Here is a 24,088-nt window from a genome sequence, read left to right as displayed (position 1 = left end):
AGCGCTCTTGGCACTGTGCCCGCGGTGGTCGGAGGCTGGCAGACGGCTCTTTAACGCAAACAGCCGAGCTGTTAGCTTTTCCCTTAGGGCCGCCATCCCTTTCGCTTCTCAAATATCGAATTACAGCCTACGTTTAATTCCGGTGCCACGGGGAGGAGGGTGGCAGGGGAAGGGCAGCTTCAGTTCGAGTTAGCTGAGTCGGATGAGCGGCGGAGAGATACGGGGGTCTGGCAAAGCACCCCATTTCGGGGGATGTCTGTGGGGAAAGCGAGCGTGGAGGAGCCAGGGCTGCCCTCCAGCAGGTCCCGAGTCCCTTAGGGACGCGGCCTCGCCTGGGGTCATCCCCCCACGGGGGTTTACAGCAAGGGTGGCACAGCGTCCCGAGTGGACGCCGTGCCCTTAAGGCGCGGGGAGGTGGGGTCAGCCGGCTCCGAGCAGCAGCCCCACACTGCGGGGCTGAGACAGCGGGCAAGGCGGCGAGGGGGGCGGCGCTGCCAGGCAGAAGCAGCGAGTGAGCGTAATTGCAGGCTTTCACCGACAGCAAAACAGCCCTTTAATAATCGCTAAGGAGCGCGGGGAGAACGATCGTCCGCGAAGGGAAACAAACAGTGATTTATCGCTACGATTGTTTTTCCGCAGCCGCTCGATCCCCAGCGCCGTGGGGCAACGGGGGGGCGCCGTGGGGCACATCGGGGCGCTGCGGAGGTCCCGTGGGATGCGGGAGGAGCGTGGATTCCCCGCGGCTTCTCACCCCGCTCCCCATCCCCGCCGTCCCAGCGGCTCCCGATGGGGAGGATGGGGGTGTCGGAGCCACCCCTCGCCCCGGGCAGGGCACAACAGGTGACCGCAGCCTCCCTCCCTCCCCCGGCTCATCCCGCGCCTCCGACCAATGTGACTCGCATGTGTAATTCATTTTTAAAAGGGGCTTCTCGCTTCCCTCCCTCCCCGCTGCCTGCTGGATTTTCCAAGCAGAGGGAAGGGGAGAGGGGTATGAATAAAATATCACCGTGACAGCTTTTATATATATCCGTGAACCCAGGCTGTGAGCTTCATTTTTAAATAAGGAGCTCGACGCCGTTCCCAGGGGGCCGGGAGAGCGCCGGGCCCAAAACAGAGGCGCATTTTCCTCTCCCGTCGCATCAGCTCGGAGCCGGGTTAATTACGCCTCTCTGTCCTGATTTAAGTACGGGAGCTTATTCAGTACAACTGTTCCTTTATTAATGATTTGCAACCCAATTTTAACCGGAGGAAGCCAGCAAGGAAGGAGGGAAGGGGGGGGGGAAAGGGAACCTTTTTGCCAGCTCCGCTCCGCTTGCTGCTGCATTTACATAACTTCAAAGTGATGCATTTTTTAAGCCAACCTATTTCTCGGCACAGCTGGACCGTATGGGCAGGCACGGGGCTGCCCTGCTGCGACGGGATGCGCTCCTCAGGCCGTTCCCTCCCACCGGGGCGTCACGGAGGGCCGCGGCACGGAGCATCCCGAGCCCCATCCCTGCGTGGGATGAGCCCATGGAGCCACCGTTGCCTTTCCCACCCCTCGGCCGCCCGTGAGCGGAGCTGACCCGTCGGATGGCGCGGTGCCGTTTGCTCTTAGGACACGGCGGTGAGTGAGGGCTTAACGAAGGGACGAACGACGAGTCCCGTTTTGTTTGCTTTCTGCTCGGAAACGGGCTGGAAGGGGGACGTGACGGACGGCGGGGCCTCGCCGGGAGAGCTGCTGCTCAGTCGCCGATTAAATACGGAGCAAACAACGGCACGAGGACGGGCACAAGGACAAACCCCATCCCCTGATACGGGGCGAAGGGACACGGCCGTCCTCCGGGTGCACTGAGCGTCCCCATAAGGCTCAGTGCCTCCATCCCTCGGCTGGGCTCTCACTGAGCCCCGGGTAGTGCCCTGCGGGCACCGCCTCCCGATGGAGCCATTCCCAAGAAGAGCGATTCTCAAAAGGAGCCGTTCCTTCGGGGCCGCTGCTGGGGCTCACCCCATTACCTGCTTCCTTCTGCTCCAGCGCCCGGCCTCCAGCAGCCGGGATTACAAAAATAATGCCCCTTGAAAAAGAGGAGGAAAAAAAGCAGCCGTGCTGTGGGAACGGCCGGCTAAACCCCAAAGCCTCTTACCTGGCCACATCTCAGCGCCTTTGTTGCTGCACCGGCCCCAAATCCCTCCCGTGGCGTGGCAGAGCCCTTTGTAATGAGAGCAGAGCGGCACAGCCGTGGCCCCGCATGGGTGTGGGGTACACCTGTCCTTACAGTGTGGCTGAGCATAGAATCCTGGAATGGCCTGGGTTGAAAAGGCCCACAGTGCTCATTGAGTTCCAACCCCCTGCCATGTGCAGGGTCACCAACCAGCAGCCCAGGCTGCCCAGAGCCACATCCAGCCTGGCCTTGAATGCCTGCAGGGATGGGGCATCCACAGCCTCCCTGGGCAACCTGTTCCTCATACACCCGTCCTGGCACGATGGTGCCTTCTGCCTGCCTACCTCAAGGGGTGTCTCTGTCTCAGCCCCCGACCCATCTCTTCGTTAGCAGCTCCGTCAGCGCATCACCCCCCACCCCCACCCCCCCACTTCAACCTCGTGGCCGCCTCTCCGGGCCCCGCTCGCTCCGCCGCCCACCGCCACCCGCGGGGCCGTGGGGCCGGGCCGGGGGCGGGCGGCGGGGCCGGGGGCGGGGAGGGGGCGCTCGTCCTCCCGCCCCCCGCGGCTCCGCGCTTCGGCGGCGGCGGCGGCTGCAGACGGGACCGGCGGCGGCGCGGTGCAGGTAGGGCCGGCAGCGGGCAGCGGGGCACGGCGCCGTTCGGGTTCGGTTCGGCTCGGCTCGGCGATGCGGGGCCGGGGCGCGGAGCCGGAGATCCCCGGGGTCCGCTTCCCCCCCCCGGGGGCATCGTCTCTCCGCTCCCCGCAGCCGGAGCTCTGCGGGGCGCTGCTGCTGCTGCTGCCCCCCGGACTTGGCGGTGCGCGGCGCGGGGAGAGCTGCGGGGCGGGGAGCTGAACGCTGAGCGATCTTCTGGGGACGCCTCGGGTAGCGCCGATGGGGAGGGACATCCCGGCTGGCCCGGTGGGCTCAGAGCTCCGGGCAGAGTCCGGCCGGGATGCCGTGGGGACGCCCGCTTGACGGTGACACGGTGATGGGGGGGGAGCCCACCCGAGAGGGTTGCGCCTTCGGGATGCCGCCTCCACACCCCCTGCCCCGCTCCCCTTCTCCCTCTGTGCGTGGCCCAGGACCCCCCTGAGCCTCCCGAGGCCACCGCGGCAGCTCCAGGGCTGTGACATACGTGACACAGCGGAGCTGCCTCCTCACCCCTCCTTCCCTCCCAGCCCCACGTCTACCTCTGCAGCCTCCGGTTCCTTTTCCCCCCGTCCCTCTCGTTGCAGGATCTGCGGGTTGTTGGTATTTTCTACCCACCTCCACCTCCGCCCCCCCCCCCCCCCCGGCCTGTTTTCCCACCCGTGCTCTCACTGCTGGAGCCCTCGGCTTTGTTTCAGCTGGAAAACAAAAAAAGAAAAGCATAAAAATAAAAGCTTCCCTTGTAAAGTTGGCCCTGGCAGAGCCTCTGGGGAGCGATGCTGCCCGCCAAAGCGGGGGCCAACAGCAGCCCTGATCCCCCGGCGCCGGGGATGCTCTCTCGCCCCGATAAATGCACACCACCTCCCCGGGACAGCAGCGGCCCTGCGGGCGACGCGCTGGCACCCAAATGACCCCGAGAGCTGCGGGGCTGCATGCAGGGCCAGCTCCATTGCCGGGGTCCGGTGAGGTCGGAGTGAGCTGCGCTTTCCATGCGCCCGGCTCTGCCTTTGTCTGCATGGCCGGGATGGGGGGGGGGGGGGGGGAGGTGGGTCCGGCTTTGCTTTTTTTCCCATTCCGTGCGGCTCTGATAGGGCGTTGCGTCCCCAGGAGGGGATCCCGTTTCCCAAAGCTTTGAGCAGGATTAGCGCCAGGTGAAGGCACGGATCCGGGCTGGTGCCGCCCGCGTCCCCGCACAGAGGCTGCTTTGTGGCCCTCGGGGAGGTGCTCGGTTTCGTGTCACCATCTCAGGTGTCGCCTGCCGGAATCCATCGCCGTGTTTATCAGCAGCGGTGGTCGTGCCGCCGCCTCCGGCCCGGCGCTGCGATTTCAATGGGACGCCGTGAATGGCAGCGGGATGGGGGGGTCCCCGGGGACGGGGCGACACCGGGCACGGCGCGGCCATCGCACCGGAGACGTGAGCGAGGACACTGAGCTGTGCCGGAGGAGCTCGGGGTCACTGCGGTTCCGCGGTTCCATTGTGCGGTGCCTCCCATGAGGAGGTTCCCTCTCCATACAGAGGTGACGTGGGGACCCGGGGGGCACGCGTGCTTTGGCACCTCTGCGGATCGCCGCTGCCTCATCCCAAGATATCCCTGATGGAGCTGCCGTGGTGGGCCCGACCCCCTCATAAACGTAGGGCAGAGCACACCAAACCACGCTCCATGGGGCCTGGGGGCCGCAGCACCGCAGCAGGGCCGGCCGCCCCGCAGGGCTCCCGTGGTGCGGCAGCTGCAGCAATCCCTGTCGTGCTGCAGCACCCGGCATCCGACCACCCCACACGGCCACGCTGCCACCTCCGGCCCTGTTGTCTGGCCCAGGTGGCAGTGGGGCTGTGGGCACAGTGGCGCTGCCATGCAGGTGCCACGGGATGCACCTGGAGAGTGAGGAGGTGGGGACGGGTGGGAGCTCAGCCTCGCACAGTGCCGGGGGGACACATGGGGATGTGGCAGCCACCGGTGGGCGGTGGGAAGGAGGGGAGGTGAGGGAACGGGGCCGCTGCTTGTTGTCTCCCCTGCTTTGACCCTTGGGGTGACTCAAGGCTCAGCTGCAGCGCTGCACGCAGTGATTCCCGTGCGTCTCCAGCAGCGCTCGGGGCTGGGGGTGGTTTGCAAACACGTCGTGGTGAGGATGGTGGTGACGGCTCCGGCTGCTGCGGTCACAGCTTTGGGGTGTGCGCTTCGGTCTGTGCTCCCCTTGGATCAGAAGGGCCGTGCTCAGAGCCGGCCAGGTGCACGTGTCAGTGCCAAACCTCCCTGTAACATCCACGGTTCAGCCTCAGCCCCAGCACTGCCATCGCTGGGGGAGGGCACTGGAAGGGGACCACGGGCAGTGGGGGTGGGTGATATCGGGGTGGCACCACTCAGCTGCAGCGCTTCTCAGCTGCGTCCACCCATCTCTGGAAGCTGCAATCTGCGGAGCCCTGTGGGGCTCACACTGCTGAGACAAAGAGGACCGGGCAGCGCCTTACCTTGGCCCTCATTTTTTCAGCTGGGCCCATGGAAATACCATCATTGAGATCGCTGCAGGAAGGGATGGAGCGGGCGTGGAGGTACCCACCGCCACCAGCACCAACACGAGGGGGCTGTCCCCATGTCACAGCGCTGTCCCAGCTGACTTTGCTGGGTCGCAGCCCCTCAGCAAGGTGGGACGCGGAGGGGTGGCCGTCACCTGTATCCCTTGCTGGGAGCTGGCATCACCCATCTGCCCAGCCGTGTGCGTGGTGCTTGGCTTTTCGGTGCTGAGAGCTTCATGCGTGGCACTTGGTTACATCCCCTTCCCCGTGTGACAGTGAGTGGCATCGGCCATGCCCTGCTGAGCCCGCTGCCATCCCGCTGCCCGCAGAGCTGGTGGCAGCAGTGTGCCCCACACGGACTTTAGTCATTGGCTTTCTTCCTTCGCAGAGTACATTGGCTGACCTTAATGCAATTAATTAGGGCTTAATCAACTTCTGATGGCTGTGCGCATCGCGCGGCCATTGCTGGCTCTCCAGGAGTGCTTATGGGAAGGGAAAGCAGTGAGGAGGGCTGGAATGGGGTTTTAAGGCAGGTCCCGGTGAGCCAGGCACCTGTGGCACATGGCACGTGTTATAGGGCCACCGGGGGTGCCAGTGCTGTGCTTCCCCCCATTGCTGACCCCATATGTCTGTGCAGTCCCATCCCATCAGGCCTCATTTCCCGGCGGGGTCCCCACGTCCCCACCCTGTGACACTGAGATCCCTCGTGCCGGCAGCTCACTGCCCGGGGACCAGGAGTGGTGGTCTCTGGTTTGTTTGTTTGGCTGCCAATTCATTAATTTGGAAAAGCTAATTAAGATTCCGCAGCCCTTGCTGCCCGGCTCTCCTTGGGAGGGTCCGTGGTGCCTGAGGTGCTGGCCAGCCCCAGCCCTCCCATTTGCGTCCCTCTCCGCGCTGCCAGCAGTGCCACGTGGATGCAGCCCCTCAAAGGCCAACGAATGGGAAGTGATATTTGACAATAATCCCCGTGCTCCCCAGGGCAGCCTTCTCATATTGCAGGTTATTAAAAAAACACAAGGCAGGCGGCGATAACCGCAGCATGGGGAGAGCTGGAGCACGGATTGCTGCTGGCCAACCTGCCCCGGTGGGACGGCTGTGGGGGACGGCATGGCATGGCATGGCATGGCATGGGACAGCACAGCATGACATGGGATGGCATGGGACAGCACAGCATAGCATGGGGCAGCATAGCACACTATGGAATGGCGTGGCATGAGACAGCATGGGACAGCATGGCATGGCATAGGACAGCATGGGATGGCATGAGGCAGCACAGCATGGCATGGGGCAGCATGGCACACTATGGAATGGCATGGCATGAGACAGCATGGCATGGCATAGGACAGCATGGCATGGCATGGGACAGCACAGCATGGCATGGGGCAGCATAGCACACTATGGAATAGCATGGCATGGGACAGCATGGCACAGCATGGCATGGCATAGGACAGCATGGGATGGCATGGGACAGCATGGTACGGCACGGCATGGCACGGCATGGCATGGCACGGCATGGCATGAGACAGCATGGCACAGCATGGCACGGCATGGCATAGCATGGCACAGAATGGGATGGCATAAAACAGCATGGCACAGCATGGGACAGCATGGCACACTATGGTGTGGCACAGCATGGGACAGCATGGCACACTATGGCATGGCATGGCACACCATGGTATGGTACGGCATGGCATGGCACAGCATGGCCATGCAGGTTGAACCCAGGACAGTGTTGCTTCCTCAGGGCTGGGCAGAGGGAGGCTGGTTTTGTCCCGTAGGAAATTGAGTCCACTAAGGATCCGGATCTACTTGAGATAATAGTTTGGGGGTTTTTTTGTGTACTTTTTTTTGCTGCAAAAATATTGATTTCCATGCAAGGTGGCTCAGCGCGGCTTAAAACGATTCCTTGTGTGGTTTGAGGGGTTTCTTCCTGGTTTGAAGTCAACATTTCCCCTTAAAATGTCACTCTGGGAAGGCTTCTTTTTTCCTGAGCAAAGTCTACGATGACATTTTAAGTGGAGAAGCCGCTTTCTGCTTCGTTTCCATATGTCATCTCGGAGCGGGGTGGCTTTATTTTTTCACTCCAGCATTCCCCAGGGGAGGAGCGTGTGGGTAACCTCAGTGCCACCCCCAAACAGAGCCTTTTCACTCCCCTTTGCAGCGAGGAATCTTCTCCATGCAGAGGTGGTGCCGAAGCCCTTGAGCGCCAACGGGCACACGCAGGACAGAGCCTATGGGTCAACGTGGGGTGACGCCGTGGTTTCGAAGCTCAGCTCTTTCTGCCTTCCCTCCACTCCTGGTTTTATCTGGTTGAGCTCACCCCGCCAGCAGCTTGTGGATGAGGCCACAGACTGAAGTTATCGCGCTTTTATTTATTAGGGCAATTATAGCTAATGATTCACACGCTCGTGGAGAGTAATTACTCCCAAACACGGCACTGTTGGTGTTCCTACCCAGCCTGGGCGCAGTGATTCACGGGCGCAGCTTTCCGTACGACCCCTTGCCCTGCTGTCCCACACGTTGGAGAAGCGATCACAGACCCCACAGAGCTGCTCCCCCGGGCCCCGAGACGGAGGAGGGCTCCTGGGGGTGGATTTGAGGATCAGAGCCTCCCGGTGCTGCCCCACAGTGGATTGGATTGGCGGCGTGTGGCTGCGGTGGCGTTCCCTGAGGGCTGGCGGGGCCCTGGGGTGGCACAGCACCTCTGCAGCTGCCCAAGGTGATGCTGCAATGTGGGACAGAGGCACAGACCCTTCGCTGCGTATCTCTTGGGTGGGTTTCCAGCACTGCCGTGCCCTGGCGCTTGCTCTGGTCCTGCACTCCGTGAGCATCCCTCAAACAGCAGCGACCCGGGGGAAGCGATCCCTGGCTTCATTCTGCCCACGTCCACCTTCGTAGCAGAGGAGCTGTGTTTGTTCACACCGGTGTCTGGCCTCCTGTCAAGAGCTCCTGCAGGCAGCCTGGAGCTGCTCCTAATGGGCTGCCAGGGGATTTGCACTCTGACAGCAGCGTGCCGGGCGCTGACAGCTCCCTGGATCCGCTCACTCCTCTTCTCCCCAGCCAGACAGCGAGGGGATGCGTGGGGATGCTCCAGTGCAGGGGGATGGCTGTGGGGTGAGTCCCTTCTCCTCCCCACCACGTGTTTGCAGCAGGGGGGTGTTTGGGGATGAAACAGCGCCAGTGATACAAGCAGACACAGCGCGGGGATGCTCCAGGATAAGACAGTGGTGCTTGACCCAGGTTGGTGCAGGGGTTGGGCTCTGTTGACACGGAGCGAGCGGTCATGCCCTGCTGAAATACACCTCTCTTGTTTCACACAGGGCTTCTCCGCCTCCCCTGGACCCCCAGAGGAGCTACGGGGCTCCCTGAGTCCATCCTGGCCGAGCATGGAGCGCCTCACTGTCCTGTATGGCTTTTTATTCCTATGTGATTATACATCCCGCTTCATATAGGGATTGAAGCCGTGCAAGGCGCTGGGGTCCGACAGCGGGGAGCAGCCCACGTGCCGCAGGAAGGCATCCGCTGCCAGCCCTGCTCCATCCTGCAGCAGCTTCCCTGTGTGACTGAGCACACAGGAGGAGGAAGAGGAGGAAGAGGAGCCAGGGAATGGCCACAGCATTGAGGGCTGCCCCAAACGCAGCACTCCCCAAAGTTTCTCAGGAGGCCGTCGCCGCTCTGTAAAGGTTTGCATTAAATCTGTCACGTTAAGGAAAATAGTGGAAATTACTCAGCTCGGGGAAGAGATTAAAGGCAGACCCCTTCCGATCACTTCATAAAAGAAGGGCCCCATTAACACCTAGTGAAATATTAGCCATTAATCAGGCTCAGCGCAAAATAAAACCATCCACATTTATCATTATTGGATCCTTAATGAAGTGATAATGGGAAAGCTGGGGAGCTGTGATATTAATGTCTCCTAAGAGGCAAGAGCAGAGCCAAGGGCAGCAGCCAAGGTTTTTAATTTACTGCCAAAAGCTCGCACCGTTCATAGCACTGATACTTCTCCTGGCCACGAGCAGTGCTTGGCTGGGAGCAGCCCACTTTGCAGAGCCTGCCCACCCCCAGCACGCCCAGCTTGGCTCTCCCACAGCCCCCTGTGTGGGGACACCTCTCCCAGAGGTGCAGCATGCATTGGGATGGCAGAGCAGGGAGCTCTGCCTGCATGCACGTTGCTGAGGGGGAGGAGAGCATCGTGCCTGGCCGCTCACTTTGCCCACCTGACAGAACAGACACCGAGGAAGAGAAGGAGGAAGAAAGACAAGGCTATCTCGCTCATCTGAAAAAGAAAAGACAAGGCAAACACAACACCCATTTGTCTCTGCCAATTCCCCCGGATCTCCTGTTTCCAAAACCTCCTGTTGAGAAAGATGACGAAAGTGAAGTTATTTTGGAACAAATCAGTTCCTCTGAAGAAAACTGTTAATTTGTTGGGGAAAAAAAAAGGAAACTGCTCTGGACAGTTTTATTTTTACTTTTTAGAGGGCAGTGAAGCGTTGGCACTGCTGCCCAGAGCTGTGGGTGCCCATCCCTGGGGGTGCCCCAGGCCATGGAGGGGCCCTGGGCAGCCCGAGCTGGGGGAGGCAGCCAGCCCACGGCAGGGGTGGGGGTTGTAAGGTCCCTTCCATCCCAACCATGCTATGATTCCATGATTTCCCAGGAGAAGGCAGGGAATGGTTGGAACTGGAGTCACTCTGGATTTTACTTCATCAGAATTAAGACAGGAAGCATTTGCAGCACTATGGGGCCAGGTTCAGCCAGTCCATCTGGCCCCAGACCGTACATTTTGGCTCGCATGCCTGCAGCGCTGGCACATTGGGCACACAGTGAAAGCCAAATGCTCTGAAGCCCATCGGTGACCCTCAGAGAAAACACCCAACACAAAGCGACTTCTCCTGTGCCATCGCCCCCCAGCAAGCTTTGTGACGCTTGGCAGCTCTCCTCAAGCAGATCTCCAAGCTGTTTGCCAGCATAAGCAAGCTCAGGCATGCTGCAGGAGACCTTCAGTCCTGAAGCACAAAGGAGATGCAGGGATGTGGTTACCCCCAAGAGCCGGGTTTTGAAATCCCCTTGCGATGAGCTCAGGCTGTGGGCATAGGCTCAGGCTGGTACTGATACCAAGGGGAAGGGGCCGGCCACCTTGGCAGTCCTGCTAACACCCCTACTTGTCAGATATCAGCTTGAATAACAAAGCAGGAGGTGCACAGCCTCCTCAGAAATCCACCCTCCAATCCTCCTCTGAGCAGAGCTCACGGCTGCCCAGTGACACCACTACTCACCGTGCTGGCAGGACAGAGTATTCATGCCACAAGATTAGATCAGCCACACGGAGCAGGCTAGTCTGTCTGGGAAGAGTCTGAGTCAAGCGTGTCCTATTAAATTAGGGCTGGATTTTCAAAGGAGCTCAGCTCCCACTTAGGCTCTGTGACAAATAGGCAGATTTTTCAAAGGAGTTCAGTGTGTTGGGTCATACCGGCTGCTCAGCTGAAGTCCTTTGAATAGGTAGCCAGAGCACAGCTAAAATTCAGCCCCACGTCCTGGGAAACCCAACTCATCTCTGCTCTCCCATGGATCGCACGGCAGTCAGTGGCGAAACCGGCAGCACCACGGCGTTCTCAGAGGCGTGGGGGAGCAGCTCCCTGTCAAAGCAAGGCTCTGGCAGCTTTGCCCTTTGATCAGCTCAGCAACATGGGTCAGGAGAGCTGAGCATGAAGACTTCCTTGCCTTTTGTTCCGCAGAATTAGTAGAGTTAATCAGAGTGACAGCGACTTCTGCCTCGGCACAGAAGAAAGGTCAGTGGCTCAGGCAGGATGCACGACTGTTTTCCGGCCAGTTGGAAAACAACACCATGGAAGCTCCTAACACACAGACTGCTGGCAAAGAGGCTCTCCCGGGATCAGAGGGGGTTCCCACACCACACCGGGAGCTCTCTCCAGCAGCTGTGCCATGGCCTCGCTTTCTCCATGCCTTTCACCCACAGCTGAAGCTGTCACAGCAGCGGTGGCTCTCTGCAGAAGTGCTAAATGCAACATCCACATCCACAGTGTGACTCCTTACCTTCCTCTGATCCCAATTACAAGAACTTGACTGTTCTCGATGCTTTTACGGTGGATTTGCTTTTGCCTAATTAGTAGACTCTTTCTGTCAAAGATATTAGCACCCTTGACAACTAGCCCTAATTTAAGCGGTTTCGTCTGCAATGTTTATGGCCTTATTTACCCCTGCTCCTAATTAAATGCATCTGAATATCTGCAGAGGGAGCTCTCATGATCTGTCTGTGGCTCTAATTAAAATAAGCTGGATGTCCATGACGTTGGTGCCCGTCAAGCCAGTCACCAGGAGGTGACGCCCACGCTGGAATTGGCTGAAGAAGGTATAGGAGTCATTGTTGCTGAGAAAGGTTTCTGCATCAAGGCCTTCCTGCAGGGCCTCAGCCACCAGCTCTGGGCTGCAGAAAGCCCCTGCTGCCTCTGTGGGCCCATCCTGCCCGTCCGTTCCCCCGCTCAGGAAGACAACATCACACCTACCCAGGCCGCTGGCCTCAACACCCCGTGCCCTGTGCAGCCCCAGCCCCACTCGCAGAGCCAGCTCTTGGTTTCTCCCTCCCTTCCCGGTTCCTTGAAGCTGAACTGTGGTTTCTCCTCCAGCCAGGATGCAGACCGGTTTCTGGGGCTCCAATCCTTGCAGGGCCTGCAGAAACTCAGCCACGTTCAAGCCCGGGATGTCTAACTCTGCCGCCAGCTGCAGGAGATTCCCCCTCACCTCAGAGCCCCGAGGCCCTTCCCCAAGGCCGGCCAAGCGCAGACAGAGCAGGCAGATCAGCTGGCAGTACAGCACAGCAACACGGCCAACGTCCCCGCAGACCCCTGCACTGAGAATCAGGGTCACGTAGCCCAGGCCCTCTGCTTGGCGCTTGGCCTCAGCCAAAGCCAGCGTGTTTGACCCAATGATGATGTTGCAAACATGGGAGTAGTCTTTTGCAGCAGTGGGCTTGGTGGGAGAGCTGGAGAGGACTGCTTCCACGGAGCCGGGCAGGCTGTGCAGCAGGTTGTATTTGGCCAGGATCTGAAGGCAGTCTTGGACGCTGTGGGAGCTGGCAGCAGTGGGCCCACTCGCTATGATGTCCAGAGGGTCACCAATCACGTCAGAAAGGATGAGGCTCACCACCTGCCAAGAGCAATGCTGGTGGATTACTGTGGGAGGCAGGGATGGCTGATTGCGCTGCAGTCCTGGCATATGCACTGCTCTGAGTTACAGTTGTGCTACCCTCATCTCAAAGCAGTTGGAAACAAGGGGAGTTGTTGGGCTGTTGTTATTTTAAAGCACCCTGAGAGCCACCTTGCTCTTTTGGAACCCACTGAGTGCGCTTTGATCCTGGACCATCACAGTGGAAGACAAAACAGATGCCACTGCACTTGGGCCAATAACCTAGCATGGGTTCAGCTGGCACACTAGCGAGAGAACAGCCTCTGGGTGAGCTAAGGTTCTGAACAGACAGTGGGACGAGCAGAGCAATGAACCAGCGCAATGCAAACTCCTGCTGGGTGAAGGCTGGGATCTGCTGAGTGGAGCAATTGGATGGCCAGTTCTGAATTCCCCTCCTCCATCCCTCTCCCTGAGAGTTTGGGTCCTCAGTGAAGTTGCAAACCTGAAACATCTTCGGTCAGTTGCCTGTTTAGCAAGCACTGTTTAGGAGGCAGACCTCTGTGCAAGCAGAGGTTTCCTCTGGTTACCTGTGCAGGATATGCAAGGCGGGCCAGCCCTCCACCCTTCAGCAAAGACAGAATTTTTCGGACAGTGTTCAGCTCCTGTATGGCAGCTCCTCGGGAAGCCAACATCTTTGTGAGCTTCTCCTTCTCCTCCAGGAGAATGGGAGGGATGGGAGCAGGAAGCAGGGCTGATCCACCCCCTAGAATGCAGAAGAGATGGTGCACATTACAGTGGGACAGGAATAAAGTTGGGCTGCCCAATAGCTGAACGGAAGCAGCCTTTCCCCTTCCCTCAGCGGTCTGTGGAAGGAAGGCAGAGCTGGTCAGGGAAATGGCAAATGAAGTCTCCTTCACCAACAGGCTTTAACCACAGCAGCCCGGCACTGTCTGCAGTCAGCTACACTTCACACAGGCAGTGCGAACCTCACTGGATCAGAGTACCACAGAGAAGGGCCAGAAATTCCTATCCCCATGACATCAGGCTACTAGTGTGTTCCCACACTCATTTACAAGGGCTCCCTGGATGGATGAGCAGGACCACACACTTCAGGACTCACAGAGCACGAAGCATTATGTAGAGTGAGATGCTGTAGGCTTTGCTGGTTCCATTTATTCAGCACAGAGCTTAGAAAAAACAGCTACGACTGCATTAAGATATGAAACTACCCCCCTAACTGCATACATCTAGGTCTGGGAGGAAAAAACAGGGGACAGAATAACATAGGACAAAGCACACCCAGGGTGATAGTTTTATCAGTGGGAATCCTATCAGGGCAACTGACACAAGTGGGCATTGGAAACGTACAAAAGAAGGTAAGGAAAAGGATCAGAATGGTAACGTGAAATGGGTGGGAAATACTGAATGGAAAGGAGAAAAATGTGAGTAGGGAGTGAATATGCACAAAAGTACAGCTGAAAGCTACCGTCAAAAGGCAAAATCTGCTCAGAGGTTTGGGACAAATCAGCATCAATAAAACATGATGAGCGAGAAAAACAAATGCAAATGCCTAGGTTTCAGTCAATAGCCAGGATTCTAGCTGAGAGGCAGCAGCAGTTGGGGACTGGCTGCTGTGTGGGAGTACACGTGCACCAGGAGCTACAGCCACAGGTAGGTCCTGGTGGGCTGAGGAGCCTCTTGGAGATGCCAGTAGCCAAAGGACAGGAGGACACCCATGGGAATCCCTAGTGAGAACATCTAGATGTCAGCTACTTGGGTGACTGCCTAACAGCTCTGTGCTCTCTGCACCACATCATGCTCCAGCAACCACAATGGAAACAATGACAATTACCAAGCAGAGACCAAGTGGTTTCAGCAGTGCTACTCCAAGCCCCTGCTTGCTTTTGTCCTGAATCATCCAGCCAAGCTTGAGCTGTGGAAATGCTGTTGCATCCCTCTGATGCACAATATCCACTTCCCTATACAGCCCTGGACCTGGGGACATCCTGACCCAATGCTCAGGGCCTGGGGGTGTTCACCTGGATGTGGTCAGAGCTGACCCCTCAAGGTGTGCAGCTCCCTGCATCAGAGGCTGGGGCCTCATTTCCACTGGCCACAGTAAAAGTGAGGGGAAAGAGCAAAGCTCTAAGGAGGGTCAGTCCCAAATTACACAAGTTCAGAGCTTGTGAGTCAAATAAGCACTGCTTCTCCCAAGTCTGCATCCCCAGATTTAAGGAGGGGATAGGAAAAAAGTGCCACCCTTGCCAAAGGGTGAGAGCAGCTGACAGGCTGTGTACCACCATCCCAGTCTGTACAGCTCAGGCACTCCCCAGAACTTCAGGCAGCCCTGTGCCTTCCCCTGCTGTACTCCTGGAAAAAATCTTGTGAGAGAAGGGAGAGAAGAAATCACTGAAAAGGCCAGAACAGTACAGCCGTCCCCTGCTGCACAGCTGCATATGGCCAAGTAGCTGGACGGGCTGCAGCAGCAGTGGCACTCAGCACAACCTACTCCCTGGCATCCTCACCTGAGATGAGCACAAGGAGCAGGTCATCCGCTGTCAGGCCCTCAGCCAGCTCCTGAATGGCACTTGCTCCCCTAAGAGCCTCTGGGTCAGGGAGGTTGTTCTTGGCACCTTCAATGACCTGGATTCTACTGTGTGGCTTCAGCAGCATCTCCCTGCAGGGGAAGGGACAGCAATCACATCACTGACACAAGCACCAGTGCAGGCAGCCAGGCTGTTATCAAGCAGCGAATCACACCTGGTGCATCAGAGGGGAACGGAAAATGGACACATTGAGCACCAGAGCAATGGCAGCTGGAAAAGACCGAGGGTGTTCAAAGAAACATCCCACAGAGGACAAATCTGGCAGTTTACTCCCACCCAAAGTGTGCATGTGTGGGCTCCCTTACTGCATTCCCGCTCGCTGCAGGCTCTCCTGGATGCCCAGTGGCACGTTGATGATCCCCCGAACGAGGTGGTCTCCCAGGATCTCTTCTGCTGCTGCCGCCATCCCCAACACAGCTTTGCCAAACCCCACCAAGTACAGGCCCCTCTTCAACGGGAAAGCACGGCTGTTCACCAGCAGCTGAGGGCACCCCTCTCCCTGGAGCTTCAGTGCCCTCTTCAGCATTGGGGCTGGCCGGACGGTGCCCACTGCGCTGCGGAAGAGGGACAGCGCATGCTCACAGAGGGACATGCTGCCTAGGGTGGCCAGGCTGAGTTGCTCCGCTTGGTGGGGTGGGCTTGCACACACGTTGCCAACACTGGTGAGTCCTCAAGCAGCCAAGATCCCCCAGCCTGCAAGTGAGAGAGACCATTTTCATTAGCAAAAGAGACAGGGCTTTCAAATTGAGAACAAGGAGGCCAAATTATGCACCATGGAATGTTAGCTCCTGTTTTTTCTTCAGTAAGGTGCCTTATCAGCTGCATTTTCCCAGTGCTCCCCAGGCAGTAGGGAGGGAAGCGCAGTGTCACATTCAAACTACCTGTCAGCTTTTGGTTCCCCTGCAATCCCATCACCTCCTGCAGGGAAGGCGAGCCCTGCCAGCCAGCTTTTCCATCACTGTACGTTTGCCACTGGCAAGCCATCATTTCAATTTGCTCAGCGTTTGACACCCTTCCAAACCATGCAAGCTGCTCTCTGTCCTGGAGAGAGCAGGGCGGCCGGGTGGAACAGCTTTTCGCTCCATGAACTCTCTTCCACACACGAGCCAAATGCTGAGCTCATTCTCTGGCTGTGCAGTGCCCCGTGCTCCCCTGGAGCATCAGGCACAGACTTTGGAAAGCAAAAGCCCTGTCAGCTGCCTGCTCCTTTGCTGCTGGTGGCCGTAGAAAGACCAGGAATGAGGTTGCCCCATCAAAAAGCAAATGAACACCCGGCTTCATTCTTTTATATTTCAGTTCTTTCATTATCCATTAAAATAATATTTAGATCCCAAACAGGACTTCAGATCCAGACAAAGTTCCCAGCTGGGTCTGAGAAAGCACAACTGAGCTACTGTCTACTATTAGAATTAAATGCAACAGATACAAGCATGGATCGCAGAGCCTCAGCTGCTAAAGGGCAGACACTCATCCAGACAGTGCAGAGGCAGCCCCTGCCAGCACACATTGTTGATGCCCTCCCAGCACTCCTTCCCCTCCATTAGCTGGCACTGAGTTCATTGCTGGTTTCTCAGAACCAAGGACCCCTGTGATCTGCATCTCTCCAGCTCATGGCAATTATGGTGCAGGCAATTAAGGTAGGGTGCCAGGAGGCTGAGGCAGCCCTGGCAATATTCTTAATTGTAGAAACATTCAAATTACCTGCCAGTTAATTCTCTCTCTACTGAATGAATGCGTTTCGGTGCAAGGCCAGCTTCTGCCTCCTCTTCTGGGAGAACACACAAGTCCAGAGGTCTCTTTGTCCTAACACTCCCACAGTATTGCAAGGTGTTAATCATTAAGCCAACAAGCTTTCCAACAGTTCCTCTGGGTCTAAATCTGCCTTATTTTCCTGCAAAGATGGGACAGACTGAAAGGCTCTGAGAGAAAACCTTCACACAAGCAACTTCTCAGGCAATAAAACTTGGGCACATGCTGGAAATCATTGGAAAAAAAAACTTACAGATAAAACCAAGTGGTAGATCACAGGTTTGCTGGATAAAAAAAGATTCAATGCCTATGAGAAACAAATTTTAAAGGCAAAACCCAGGGCAGATAAGTTACGTATTTGAACTCTGTTCAGATACTGCTCCCTTTAGGACTGTCTTTTCAACCTTGAGAAGAGATGAGAAAGAGCATTCCTGACCACTTCACAAGTTCCAAAATCTCATGGCAGCTGGGGCTGTAAGCAGTTTAAAAACCACAGCACCTCAGCCTTCCTATGAGTACCTGAGTAACTGTGCCAATAGCAGCGAAGTGAGACATACACCTCTAAGGAACTGAGATTGAATATACAAATATACATATGAATGTACATAACAAGCAATTGCTCACCACTCACTAACCAATGCCCAGCTAGCCCCCCCCAGAGAGAGGAAGAGCCAGATCAACTCCCACCCCTTCAAAACTCTCCTTCCACACAATGTCATATGGTAAGGAATGTCTCTTTGGCCAGTTTAAGGCAGCTGCCCTACTTCTGTCCCCTCCCAGTCTTCGATGAGAAAATGGAATGGCCTCAGCTCTGTACAACACTGCTTAGCAATGGCAACAAACATTGGTACGTTACCAACATTGTTTCTCACCTAGAACCAAAACAGCAGCATATCAGACGCTCTGAAGTAAACAACCCCGTCCCAGCTGAAACTAAGAGGGCAAGTTTAAGAAAATGAGGCCCCAAAGCTTTTAATAGGCTCTGCCCTGATGTTTCTGTGCATGGCTGACCCTGAAGCCCAGGGGAATTGAGCAAAATCAAACCTGCAACTGCAGAGCCTGTCACACATGGCCTCCCAGCGGCTCCACTCAGCTCCAGCTCCAGACATGACACAGCAGGCACAAGTCATTTAAAAGCAATCCTCTCCTGGTGGAGCTGAAAAAATAAATGCCAGCTTAATTCATCTAGCACTTGTGTACATACTGCTAATGCTTGCTCTGGTCTTGAAAGCATTTCACTACAATAGCAGGCATGTAATCTGTTTTCTGCACTCTGAACTCAGACTGTAATTTAACCACCAAGACCCAATCCAAAGTCTGGTGAAGTCAGCACATGTGCATCTTTCCTTTGCTTCAGAAGACCTTAAGGCATGCTATCTGCACAGAAGCCCTTAAACTGACCTCAGTGCACAGGTATACATGCAGAGCAAACCCAGTGCAAATCTCCCTGCATCCAGAGGTTACTCAGCTGTACACCAACACAACGGAGAGCTGCGTTTGGCACAGACCCATCAGCTTTGGAGGTCTCCATGCATAACTCTGCTCCCTGTCAGCTCTGATTAGACACACAGGCTCACTGGAGGCTCCCCTTGGAATGGGTGTGCTGCTAATGATGTCACAAATCCATTTTAATGTAATTTATTTATACATCTCAAGCACTGGGTACTAAATGTCAACAAGAAACAGCAATAAATCAGTGCTAAGAAATTCACTGTAGATATTAAAACACACACACAGAATCATACTCATTTCACAAGGGCTTTAAAAACAAGATCAAGAAAATTGAACACCCCACATTGAGGGAGGGGCAGCACAGGAAGGAAAAATAACCCAAATAGCAGCTCTCAGACTACCTCTATAGATGGAGGATATAGAAATGATGTGACTGACTTCCAGCAAGCTGCCACATCTTGCATGTGGGAAAATACCATCCTCACATCTCTGCATTCTCCTCTTCTCCCTTCTGTCTGGGAGGAACCCAGGGTGGGAGAAGGGGCTTATGAAGTGACTCCCATTGCTTCACATACCGATCTTCATTTCCCAGTCTCTCAGGGAAATCACATAGGGATGAACGAGCCCTCTTCTCTGAGGATCCAAGGTCACACGCTACAGGCGTGAGGTTTTTCACCTTCCCTTTGTCCCTGCTTGGGACAACTGGGAGTTGGGGAATATTCTTTTAGAAAGTTTTCCAGGAGTTCACACTAATCTTAGGAGGAAAATGATGCTGAGAACCGCCTGTTACAAAGAGAGCTGTAAGGGGCTTAGATTAATCCCCTTTAAATGAAAACTTCCTCAGCTTTCATTGGTGAATAACATTCACCATCTACATACTTGCTTGCATGCATTACCATTATAATTTCTTTCTTCACAGGGCTCCTCCTAAGTCAGTAGAAATTTCCACTAACTCTCACTATAAAAGCAGCAAAACCCCAGCGCTTCATTTTCACCTTCTCTGGGAAAAAGGGAGGGAGAGGAGCTGGACTGTGATAAAACACAGGCAAAACACTCGTTTGCAGTACCTTTCATTAACTTTTTAATTAAAGCAATTCTGCAGGCAAGGAGCCAATGTCAGAAGGAGACAGAAACAATCCAGCACCGGGGCAGACATGTGGCAAGCTGCCAGGTAAATTGGATGGTGGCAAGAGACCAAAAGCATAGACACAGGGGGGAACAGTCTGAGCCAGAAGCTTGGAGTCACACTGGGGAGGAAAAGAGTGCACAAATGAGCTGTCTGTGCCTATGCGGCGAGAAATAGGGGCAATGCCTTGCTCCATGGCAGGTATTTGAAAGGTGGAAAAATACTCCCTTCTAGGGCCTAGTCTCCCAGCAGTGAGCAGAGCAGAGTTATTCTGGGTGCTACGGTTAGAGGTTTGTTTGAGGGTTTGCATCACAGGCTTGTGCTTTTCTTAAAGTTGGGGCAACCGGGCTTGCTGCAGGTTGATTCAACCACACAGCCCCAGTGTTTCAGATGCTGCAAGGCCTGAGGATGCTCTGGGACGTCAAATTTAATTGAGATCTTCAGGGTTCTAAGGCAGTTTATTTCTAATGTCATCAGGACTTCTATGGTTTGCTGTCAGTGTGGCAGTGCTTGGTGGCTGGCCCACGGCACACAGAGCGTACAGGACTCCAGAACCCCTGAGGGATCAAACCCCAATCCTTTGGAGAATAATTTTGAGTTCAATCTGTAAAAGACAGATTACATCTTTCTTACAGCAGTAAACTAGCAGATACAGCAAGTTTTAAGCATCTCTTGCTATTCCTTCCACTTGCTACACAGCGTTCTTCTGGCCTCTTGGTAGGTAAATTACAATTAGACTCACCGAGGCTTACGGCTTCCATTTTTCATGTGGGAGTTTACCTATGAAGTACAGCACAGCGGAGATTTTACTGCGTTCAACTCCCATGTTCCCACTTACTGACACATCTCTTCTATCATTTGATAGATCAAATTTAATCTGCCTGCTGAGCCCTGCTCAGACTCAAACTTGATGTTCCAGATGGTCCCAAAAGCATCACAAGCAGATTTTCAAGGAGATGCACTGAGCCCAGGAAGAAAACAAAGCAGTAAAGTTTTGTTCCAAGTGACTACTTGGGGAGGATTAGATGGGGGATTTTTCAAGACTAATCTCTTCAAATGAAAATTTCAGAATTTGATTAATTTTTTAATCTGCACATGGATTTGCATACAATTACTGCACCGCCTCAGTCATACTTTGTAAAAGAGAAGCTATCTGCAGCTAGGATAGACCAGCTGGTCACTGCTCTGCTACAGAGAGTGGGGTACACAAGCAGATGTGCAGGAACAGGGTGAGTGGTCCTTCTGCCCCTGCTCACCACAGTGCTCCTGCAGCACTCAATGGGGAAGAGGATGCTGGTGGACAGGAGACGTATGAAGAGACAGCTGCACACAGGGTTTGCTAGGCAGGGAGGGGGAAAAGCAGGAATGAGTCTGAGCACCTTTGTTTCAAGAATGTGCTGAGCTCTGGGAAACCCAGGAGTCCTAATTTCTAATAGATGGCTTTCCAAATGTTTCTTAGAAAAGAAATATGTTGCTCTCATGACTGATTTACTCACCAGGAAAATGTCAACAGGGTCTCTCTGTCTTTGATGAGGAATGTAGCCTAAGGCTGAACACAGGGAAGATAAGTGTTCTGTTCAGCATTTTATATATATAGATCAGTATCATTAGTAAAAAAAATTAACTGTGTTTGACATATGCATCTTACTAGTTTTTCTAGGTCACACTCCCTTCACTCCCTATATACCTTTTGGAAATGATTTTCCCTTGCACTGGGGATTGTAGGGCAGAAAAATTTTTCACTAAGAATCCTTCTGTAGCTAAATGCAGAACAGTACTACCCTGAAGCCAAGTCCATGCCAAGTCTACTTCCTTTCATGCTGTAATTTCTCCAACTCCCTGTTCTGAGTCAACTCACAATCAAAGTTGAGAGTCATTTAGAATACGGGGAAGGATTGTAGTATTCTAGAGAAGATGAAAAGTTGCCAGCCTTGAGGACTCAAATAATAGAAAGGACTTGAAATTCAGTACTGCAAAATATAAGGGCATGCTCTTTGGAATTAAGAGCAAAAAAAAAAAGAGTTTTTAGTTGAAAATAACACGAAGAGAAAAAGCAAGGAATATTAATCAGTCACAGGATGACAATTACGCCTGCCCTCTAGGCTGAGATGATAGGCAATGGGGAAAGCAGAAAGCAGCAGACGTGATCTACCTTGACTTCAGTGACACTGCTCTCATTAGCAAGCTGAAGAAGTTCTGGCTGGGTAAATGTACTGTTATGCTGGCTGCAAAACAGCTCGACCACTGGGCTCAGAGCATAGACATCAGTGGCTGTGTGTCCAGATGACAGCTGGTAATGAACAAGGAAGTCCTGGGTTTCAATTGGGGTTTATTTTACCCCACAGCTTCCTTAGCTATCTGGGGACACTGATTATTTAGTGAATTTAATTAATTCTGTATTCCACTAACACTAACCTGGGGGAAGTGTTAACACACTGAATGGTGGAGTCACCTTGCAGAGGCACTGCAATAAACTCAGCAAGAAGTGTGAGGTTTTGCTGCTGGGACAAAATCTCCATGCACCAGGGCAGGCTGAGAACCAACTGGTACAACCAACTTAGAAGCAATCTGACCATAGCTACAACTAATTGAAGGGAGGTTACAAAGACAACAGATATGAGATCTCAGGAGTGGCAGAAAGTATAAAATGGCCACAATTTGCAACTTGAGATGTTAACATCAGGCATGAGCAAAAAGTTCTTTATAGGGAGGATAGCACAGCATTGGATCAGGCCAGCCAGAGAAGTTATGGGCTCCATGCTAGGAGGAGACAGCTCCAGAGGTCCCTTCCCAGCAACACTTCTGAGGTCACACGTTGCAAAAGCAGGGATTCCAGAGCACCACATTTAGCTTCAAAAGCCCACAAAGAGATGCTAAGCTGTAGGACTCAGGTCCTTTACACAAGCCTTCAGACAGAGCTGTCACCCACACAGAATCATCCCTCCCAGCAGTGTCCAGGTTCTTTCCAGACACAATTCTTGGAAATTCACATCCACCCACCCACGCTAATGCAAGCAGGGGCCTGTTTGTATTGTGCAAGTTACAGTGGTGCCTAATATAGAAACACATAGGTAGAATGACTGCATTTAATCAGTATTACTCAAGCAGCAATTAAACCTTTTTTTTCTATTAACTAGTTTTGCAGGGGCATCATCTACAATTCCTACCCAGTGTGACACTTTCCAGGGAGATCCAATTATCCTGCCAGATAAATTTCAGCTTGGCATAAGCTGACAAACTAAGTTCCAACGATTGGGAAGAAAGGCAGAAGAAAGAATAAAAAGGGGAGTGCCAAAATATCAAATCAACAACCCACGGTGTTATACAACTCTAAAACCTGGCTAAGTATTGTAGGTGTTTTGAAGTAAATTGTCTTATGATGGTATTGGTGAATCATCTTCTGGTCCCAGATGAGATAATCCAGGCTTTGATGCAATTTACACCGTGCAAGAGGCATGCTGTTCTGAACTCCTCTAAAGCCTTTCATTATGTGAAAATCGATGGTAGGTTTTGAACTGACCTGTAATGGAGTAGCTGAACCTGAGACCCTCCGAAGCAATGGAAGTGCATTCTGTGGAGGCTCCTGAAGCGCTGGTGCTAAAATCCTGCATCCATCTCAGAACAAAACTTGGGGAATTGTTCAGACATTGCAATAGGAAGAGGTCAATCAGGCTAGGTGCCAAAACCTGCAAGGGTGAGCAGTAGTAAACAAGCAGTAGAAGACATCTCACAAAAGACTTTTGTTTAACTGACTTAATGCCATACACAGATAAAATAATCACGTGTTTGGATGACGTGCAAACAGATCTCTGCTAAGTTCCCAGGCTTAGCGCTGTTTGACCACAAGAGGGCAATATTATTCCGAAGCAAACTTCTGGAGCCGACGAAGGGAAAATGCAATTAACATTCACACAGGCAACTTTGGCTTTTGCTTTTTATTGGTCTTTTCTTTTTGCTTTTAAGTTTCTTGGAGACCGAAACAGCAAAAGATTTCCATTTTACTTCTAAGATTAACCCACCAGGGTGCTGGAAATCATCACAGCGGGAGGAGATTCTCAACTCAAGGTTTGAGATGTATAGAAACACGAACAGAGAACTTGGTAGCAGTATTTGCAATGGGTAAAAAGACAGTCCAGATGTGTCTGTACCACAGCACCTACCTGAAGAGCCAAGCTGTCTTTCTTGGAGGTTCTTTAAGTGTTGTCAGAGCTGTAAGGCCACAGTGCCATAGCCCTTGTATCAGCGTGGTACTGCTTCAAGGCCGCTTGAAAAAATTAAAGCGCTGAGATATAAGAAAAAGTGTAACAATACGACTAAAAACGGCATTTAAAAGCAGGAATTCTGTCAGCGAGTCTTTTAAACGAAGTGGACCTACAGCAGGAACGAGAACGAGGGCAGCATCGATAAAGGCTGGGCCAACCCTCCCAGCCCCAACCCCTGAGGGATGCACTCCAGCCCCACAGAAGGCCGCCCGCCAACCCCAACCCGTTTCCTCACTGACATAGCACTGGTTTTCCCCACCAGCCCCGCGTTATGGGCTTCGTTTTACGCTTTTGGAGGACTGGGGCCGCAGCATCAGCAGCCCTAGAGAGGAAGGCGAAAGCTCAGCATGAAGCACCTGAGCACATCAGCCCCTCAGTCCCTCCCACCGCCGCCTTCAAAATGGCGACCGGACCGCCCCGCGCCCTCCCCCTCCCATGGGGCTTTG

General features: G+C 54.2%; 3 protein-coding genes and 1 non-coding gene across 18 annotated transcripts in view; 1 reads left to right on the top strand and 3 right to left on the bottom strand.

Annotated features, from left to right (window-relative positions):
• Positions 1-24,088, bottom strand: part of LOC101747452 (serine/arginine repetitive matrix protein 2-like) — a 500,571-nt gene that overhangs the window by 229,485 nt on the left and 246,998 nt on the right. The gene's annotated exons all lie outside the window — the stretch shown is intronic.
• On the bottom strand, positions 1,213-3,393 carry LOC112533336 (translation initiation factor IF-2-like). Its single transcript, XM_025154602.2, has one exon. The coding sequence runs from the start codon at positions 3,275-3,277 to the stop codon at positions 2,540-2,542; it is 738 nt and encodes a 245-aa protein (XP_025010370.2). The 5' UTR covers positions 3,278-3,393; the 3' UTR covers positions 1,213-2,539.
• Positions 7,111-24,061, bottom strand: GLYCTK (glycerate kinase). Of its 15 annotated transcripts, none has more exons than XR_005839308.2 (10): positions 23,541-24,061; positions 22,901-23,066; positions 17,847-17,958; positions 16,755-16,944; positions 15,359-15,746; positions 14,973-15,124; positions 13,035-13,210; positions 10,581-12,468; positions 9,522-9,580; positions 7,111-9,000 (listed from the first exon to the last, which is right to left on the bottom strand). XR_005839308.2 is itself a non-coding variant. In XM_046900128.1 (10 exons), exons 7-10 carry the CDS (start codon positions 15,643-15,645, stop codon positions 11,566-11,568), a joined length of 1,518 nt encoding a protein of 505 aa, XP_046756084.1. In that variant the 5' UTR covers positions 15,646-15,746; positions 16,755-16,944; positions 17,847-17,958; positions 18,830-18,956; positions 20,877-20,929; positions 22,901-23,066; positions 23,541-24,061; the 3' UTR covers positions 9,986-11,565. The 15 variants fall into 15 exon arrangements, 10 of the variants coding, with proteins under 10 accessions (XP_046756084.1, XP_025010368.1, XP_046756086.1 ...); XR_003077381.3 differs by having other exon boundaries at positions 7,111-8,979; XM_046900128.1 differs by lacking the exons at positions 7,111-9,000; positions 9,522-9,580 and adding exons at positions 18,830-18,956; positions 20,877-20,929 and having other exon boundaries at positions 9,986-12,468.
• Positions 8,698-8,785, top strand: MIR135A1 (microRNA 135a-1). Its single transcript, NR_031455.1, has one exon. It is a non-coding gene; the product is annotated as a microRNA 135a-1 (primary transcript).

This window comes from Gallus gallus, chromosome 12, assembly GCF_016699485.2.
Source record: "Gallus gallus isolate bGalGal1 chromosome 12, bGalGal1.mat.broiler.GRCg7b, whole genome shotgun sequence".
Classification (NCBI taxonomy): Eukaryota; Metazoa; Chordata; class Aves; order Galliformes; family Phasianidae; genus Gallus; species Gallus gallus.
This window is presented reverse-complemented; position numbering and strand designations above follow the sequence as displayed.

Excerpts from the sequence above, each read along its gene's own strand:
- GLYCTK (XM_046900128.1), bottom strand. The coding sequence starts at position 15,645 with ATGTCCCTCTGTGAGCATGCGCTGTCCCTCTTCCGCAGCGCAGTGGGC. Across the intron at positions 15,125-15,358 it reads CTGCAGCGAGCGGGAATGCA|GGAGATGCTGCTGAAGCCAC; the intron begins GTAAGGGAGCCC and ends CTTCCCCTGCAG. Across the intron at positions 13,211-14,972 it reads GCTCCTTGTGCTCATCTCAG|GGGGTGGATCAGCCCTGCTT; the intron begins GTGAGGATGCCA and ends TCTGCATTCTAG.
- LOC112533336 (XM_025154602.2), bottom strand. The coding sequence starts at position 3,277 with ATGTCACAGCCCTGGAGCTGCCGCGGTGGCCTCGGGAGGCTCAGGGGG.